At 43.7% G+C, this 6770-nt stretch overlaps 1 protein-coding gene across 1 annotated transcript; it reads left to right on the top strand.

The window, feature by feature from the left end:
- Window positions 1–617: 617 nt before the first annotated feature.
- On the top strand, window positions 618–1758 carry LOC146758026 (myosin-binding protein C, fast-type-like). Its single transcript, XM_085518648.1, has 2 exons — window positions 618–950; window positions 1413–1758. Exons 1-2 carry the CDS (start codon window positions 913–915, stop codon window positions 1756–1758), a joined length of 384 nt encoding a protein of 127 aa, XP_085374774.1. The 5' UTR covers window positions 618–912.
- The last annotated feature ends 5012 nt before the right edge of the window (window positions 1759–6770 follow it).

The following is a 6770-nucleotide window of genomic DNA, read 5'->3' as shown; positions in this document are numbered from 1 at the left end:
CCTGCTCCCTCGCCTTCAGTGGACTGCAGTGCTGGTGGTAGAGCTGTGGTGTGAATCCTGGGATTGCACGTACTGCAACGGTCAGCAGCACAGGAACTTGAGCTGAACTTACCCTCCTGGGCAGCTGCTGCCACTCAGAATTCAGACAGCATGCAGAGGAGAAAGTCATGAAGGAAGGGAAAGGGATGGCAGCAGACGGCTTCATAGAGTGACAGCGGGGAGGAAGGAGATAGGGGACAGGTCCTGGAAGGGTTTGCCATGACTGCTGGGGAGCAGGAGCCTTCCCGGTCACCTGAGCTGGGTATGCCTGAATATGCTTGCATGAATGATCTGAATGAGTGGTCTTCCATGTCTCCACTGCAAATAAAAGGCAATGTCAATCCCCCTCACACCTGCTAGTCCTGCATTCATGCTTGGAGCCTCTGTCTTGGTATCAGCATCAGGACCCTGGGATCTTTCCTGGGACCCAAACAAGCATAGGAAGCTTATTCAAAATTGCTCTGCTGTTAGAAGCTGGCTAGCACTAGAGAAGTCCATGATGTAAGTGCGTCAGAAATATTCTGCACTTCTACAGCCTTTTGTAGGGCAAACCATGGAATAGAAATGGAAGCCCATTTATTTAGGGTTTATCTGTTCTCCCACGCCTCAAATAGGAACTAGCATGAACGCTCTCAGCAACCAGTTGTTGGTAAAAGGAGAATCAGATAAAACAGTCATTAAAGTAATCAATAAAAGATTCAATGTATCAATCGATCCCACTTAGCAAAGTGATTAACTGAATCACCTTAACTGAAGTGTGTATGCCTAACTAATTACACTTGATATCTTTCTGATGCTAACTCCATTTGTTGACACAAAGGGTAAGGTGGGCTTTAAACACTTTCTTCTATATGTGTTAGGTATTAAGAGGAGATGACCTCAGCCAGTTCTCTGAAGAATCAGGGGTTGCTGTGAGTACAAAACCATGATTTATGCATAAAACTGAGCTACAAAATCTAATGTAGGCCAAATATTCACCATATTAAGGGCTATATCATTACCAAAGGGTAGAGTCAAAAGATGGTTTTCTGCTCTTAAATTTCTATGGTTTCCTGATTTTGAGGTCTTCATAATTGAGCTGTACTTGTATCCAGTGCAGAGTGGAGCAATATCAAAAAGACAGACAGACGAAGATCTGTCATTGTCTTCATTAGAAGAAATCTGAAAATTAGGAGTCCAAGCTGATAGTAAAGACTACCCAGAGGGATGGGATGACCATAGGGACTGTGCTGAGGATGCATTATAATGTGTGATAAACACTGTGAAGCAGAGTTGCTCCAGGAAATGGTCCAATACAACATAGAAGCAACTTTTAATGTCTTCCAGTCACAAGCTGTTCATATCTAATGTCTATTTTACCCAATGTTTTCCAGTTCAATTCCAGAAGCAGAGGATGCCTTTATCAACAAGCAGAAGGTGCAGAAGGAGGTGAAGGCTGCACCAACAGAAAATGCCACGCTGAGCTGCGAGGTGGCCCAGGAGAAGACGGAGGTGAAGTGGTACAAGGAGGGGAAACTGATCACCTCGAGCAAGAAGTTCAAGGTGGAGTCAGAGGGCAAACAGCGTCGGCTGGTGGTGAGCCAGGTGGAGAAGAAAGATGCAGGGGAGTACAGCTGCGAGGCTGCTGGCCAGAAACTCACCTTCAAGATTCGTGTCACAGATGAGAGAAATTGTTTCGACTGTATTGAACCCCCCAACAAAGAAGGAGGGGAAAGTTAAGTGCTTTGACACATTTAACCCCAGCATTCAGCGATGTAGACGGTGCTTAAATTCTGTTTAATTCATATAGTTTTCTGTTTGCCTTCTGAAGCTATGAACGCAGAGGACTTGGGTAGCCTCAGCTTAAGACAGGCTGGAAATAATTCGGGAATTTCCCTGGGGATCTCAAGTAGATGCAATGTTAGCAAAATGAGAAGTCAATAATTTGAAAAGATATCTTCAGGGCACAAGCACACCCCTGCAAATGCTTCTTCCTAAATAGTCTCAGAGACAGCATTTGGTCACAATGCTAGAAGGCGGCATTGGTGGTTTCTATTAAATTAAAGAAACCTGCAACTAAAAAGGTTTTCCAGTATTTTCTTTTGTTTTCTTCTCTATAGCAGGTACAAAAGAAATGCTTAAAAATAGAAAGGCTTCAAGCTGGTGCTTTTCATTCCAAAATGGAGGAAGACAGGCGTTCTATTTATGAAGAGAGTCTGATAAGAAAGTGGAAAAAGGCTTTTTACCAGGGTCTGTAGCAACATAAGAAGGGGCAATGGTTTCAAAAGTGAAGAGGGTAGACTCAGTTTGGACATGAGAAAAGTTCTTTATGATGAGGGTGGTGATACACTGGAACAGATTGTCCAGTGAAGGTTGTGGGTGACTCATCATTGGAGTGTCCAAGGCCAGGCTGGATGGGGACCCTGGGCAGCCTCATTTAGTGAATGATGTCCCTGACCACGGCAAGAGGTTGGACTGGATGATCTTTAAAGCTTCCTTCTATACCCAAACCGTTCTATGATTCCATAGGGGAAACCATTTTATTACTGCCTCTGAAAACTCAGGAGATATTAGAATTGTTTTCAGAAATAAGTAGGTGAGAAAAATACATTTCCTCACTATGACTTAATCACAAACAGAATTTAACCTTGACCCCTCACCTGGCTTTTGCTGGCAAAGCAACTTACAGCTGTCAGCTTGTTTGGACAATTTAATGCCTGTCCCCTTGTATGAAACAGACTTTTCAATGACTGCGTATGCTGGTGTGCTGCTGGACAGTGGGGAAAGGGGTGTTTTTTAATTTTTGAAGATTTTGGAACATGATACTGGTGGAAATGAAAACAAGTTTAGGGCTATCTAAGCTGTTTTGGTCTGGCAGGGAGGAAGTTCTTCACTGGCAATTGATATAGTTCAGATGTTGGCATTCAGTTCATAGCACTGTCAGGAAATGTGAGTGGGAAAGCTGTCCTCAACGGTACAGTCCAAAGACTAATTTGGGCATTTGGGGAAGGCTGTGTAGAAAAGATTCATTTCTTAAATGTGCCCATTTGCCTTCAATTCCAGAAGCAGAAGATGCTTTTATCAACAAGGAGAAGGTGCAGAAGGAGATGAAGGCTGCACCAACAGAAAATGTCACGCTGAGCTGCGAGGTGGCCCAGGAGAAGACGGAGGTGAAGTGGTACAAGGAGGGGAAACTGATCACCTCGAGCAAGAAGTTCAAGGCTGAGTCAGAGGGCAAACAGCGTCAGCTGGTGGTGAGCCAGGTGGAGAAGAAAGATGCAGGGGAGTACAGCTGCGAGGCTGCTGGCCAGAAACTCACCTTCAAGATTCATGTCACAGGTAAGACAGGTGTTGTCTGAAATACAGCAGAGATCAGTAAAGTAAAATCTAGTTTCTATTATACTGTGATCCAGTTGCAGTAGTCTGTGCTGAGGTTTTTCCCCTATACTTGATTGCCTGGGTTTGTAGCAAGTATTTGGATTTAGTATGGCACAAAGACCCGTTTCAGTCTGTCTGTAGAACAATAATTAGTAATATATGTACAGTGGAAGCAATATTCAAGATATTATTCAAATCTCTCCTGTGCCTGAGATCCCAAACTGTAATTCTTGTTCACCGAAACATTTGACTAAGAGAAGTATGTGCAGTGAGGCTGGAGTGCATGTTGTACGTGCAGCCTTTCGTGGCAGGAGAAGCAGGAACTTCTCCTAGTAGTACACTGCCTTTTTACTATGCCTTTATGTTGGAGGCTGCATCTGGATAGGTGAGTCTGCTACTCACAGTAAGAGACCTGGTAGAGCTGACTATTCCCAGAGCTCAAAGTAAGATAGATATCTGCAAATCACACACAAAGAACAAAGGACTGCGTTGGTGAGCATATTTCCTTTGTGCCTTTGACAGTCACAGTTGTGGCAATGGTAGAGGCCATGAGGAGTCTGTTCAGGAAGCCAGGAGTACTGGTCTGGGTCATGAAAAGGCAGCCAGTGTTTTGACTATCACATGTTTATGTGTTTTGATTTTTCACAGTGGGTCTTCAGTAAAAGAAACTCAGGTTTTGGTTGCCTGCAGGTCAGATGTTCTTTTGGGTTCAATATGTTTGCATAGTGACTTGCAACCATGGGACTGGTGTTCAAGGACCCTCTTGGTTCCTTCAGTTCCTAGGTTCTTTCTTGCCTAGATTTGACACTTTGTTTCAACAGAAGAGCTGATATTCTCTAGTGAAGGCTATTAGTTTGGGCACAAGTAGTAACCTAAACCTGTTCCAACCTGTACATACAGACCTGCAAGATGGTCTCATTTCAGTCCATCAGTCAATACTTTTTCTTTTCTTCCCTCAGAGCCAAAACCTGTGTTTATAAACCAGGAGAAGGTGCAGAAAGAGGTGAGTGCTGCCCTGGCAGCAAGTGCCTCCCTCAGCTGTGAAGTAGCACAGGATCCAACCGAAGTAAAATGGTACAAGGATGGAAGACTGCTTGCCTCCTCCAGAAAGTTCAAACTGGAATCTGTGGGCAAAACACGGCGTCTGGTTGTGGAGCAGCTGGAGAAGAAAGATGCTGGAGAATACATCTGCGAGGCTGCTGGCCAGAAGATGACCTTCAAGTTGGAAACAACTGGTGAGCATTGGCTTTGGGAGCACTAAGCAGCTGTTTCTGTGGCTTAGAGGAAGACTGTCTGTCTTCTACCCTGTGGGCATGGAACAGCCACAATTCCCCCTGGAACAATATCAATGACCCACACCACTAATTGGATTCTCCTTTTTAATGTAGTGTTAGCGAGAAGAAAATGTGGCTGTGGAATATTTTTGACTAAGGAACTTCTACTTTAATTTTATATGCACTGAATTTCCCTCTAGAGTGTCTTTCTGAATATATAAGCAACCACGTGTGACTATGATCCTGATTTATATCTAGGTTCAGGCTGACTGTTTCAGTTAGGTTAGATGAATAATAGTTCCAGAGAAGATAGGGAAATACAGCAGTTCACTGATACCACGTGTCAGAAGAATGCAGCTCAGTGCTGGGCAGTTTGCTGCTTCATTCCCTCTTACAAGTTGCACCCAAGGCTGGAAAAGACCACTGAGATAGCTGAGTCCAACCCCTGCCCACCCTCACTGTACTTACTAACCACGTCCCCAGTGCCACATACCCGTGGCTCTTGAGCACCTCCAGTGACTGTGGTATATCAGCGTGGTTGCTTCAGTTGTGGGAGTTTTCAGACACTGGCTGTTGTTCTAGCGAGGCAAGAAACCAAAACTGATGGAACAGTGTCTATACAGGAAGCAACTGGCAACTGACGGCTGCCAACAGTTTTGCACAAGGTGTGTCATGCAAGCTTGCATGAGTCTGGTTTAAAAACTTGCTGTTCTGATGGAAGGAGAGGATGTTGGTACAGGATAACTGCGGGATTTGTGCTCTCCCGACATCCAGTTGCAATCACAGCTTATTGTTGCTATAGAAAACAGCTTCTCTGTAGACAAATTGAGTTAGTTCCATTAAGTGGCTGAATCCCTAAGTGATCCAAGGTGAAGCATGATCCAAACTGGAATTTAGCTAATTGTAGTAGGAAATCCAAGCCTTAATGAGATGAGTTATTTAAAATATGAGTCCTCCATCTAAAACAGCATTGAACTCTTCCCCTGGTTTATGATAGAAGTGAGAGTTTAACAGCAGAAGTCTGAAGTTATGCTCCATATTTCTCATCACTCAAGAGAATATTTGAATATATGAATTCCTTTGGCTATGTTAGAGCTCATAATGAGGTCAGCTGATGTTCTTTAAATGCTCGGAGTATAGCATTGTGGGGATGTGGACTGCTATTTGCTGTTGAGCTTTAGGCTAAGAAGCCTGATTTTAGAGGACCATGGACTTCCCCTTTCCCTTCCCCTCTCCTCCCCTTCTCCCTGGACTGATCCCGCATGGTTTGAGAATGATTTCAGAGCAAGGTAAATGAGGAATAGGCATGTGAAAACCTGTTGTTTTAGTGCACTATAAAAGACACTTAGTCAAAAGACAAGTGTGTGTTCCAAGCTTAAGACTGCAGGAGATCCTAGAAACAACTCAGCTGCTCAAATCTGTAGTCTGGCTGAATATTTGATTGTCAGTTATGGTCAGGAGGAGATGCTTGAGTAAGACAAATAAAAGGTCATGGGTAAGTTGGTCCTTCTTGTGATATACTTCTAGGCTTTCAACAGGGAAAAGCTTAATTAGTCCAAATAATTATAGCAGAAACACCACACCAAGAACATGTGAGTGATATTTCAAATTTCTTGACGTGAAGGTAAACTTTACCTGGTTCTGCCATTCCCCAAATGTTTGTTTCCTTATGACAAGAAGAACTTTGCAAAAGTAATTTATTTTTTTTTTTTTCAGTCTTGTGTGCAACACAAAAAGGGGTAAAATCTAGGAGGCCACCTGAAATGTTTTTTCTATCTGGAAGGATCCATTTAAGAGCACCCATGGACCTGGTTATGAACAAGTTTTCTTCTTTTCAAAGGCTGTTGCTTAATTAGCAGATACTGTCTGTATTTGGGAGAGGAAGAGGGAAGTAACTTGTTTTGGAAGTCCTGATGCTATTCAAGCATTCAAGGCCAGGCTGTATGGGGCTTTGTGCAATCTGGTGTAGAGGGAAGCATCCCTGCCTACAGCAGGGGGGTTGGAACTGGATGATCTCAAAGGTCCCTTCCAACCTAAACCTTTCTCTGATTCCTTTGATGATTCTATTTCTCAGCTGCTGGTGTGAGATCTCCAACCTCT

Source organism: Coturnix japonica, chromosome 17 (assembly GCF_054131305.1).
Source record: "Coturnix japonica strain WE chromosome 17, WE-NBRP24, whole genome shotgun sequence".
In the NCBI taxonomy this organism is placed as follows: Eukaryota; Metazoa; Chordata; class Aves; order Galliformes; family Phasianidae; genus Coturnix; species Coturnix japonica.
The sequence above is the reverse complement of the archived record's forward strand: the minus strand, read 5'-3'. Positions and strand labels throughout refer to the sequence as shown.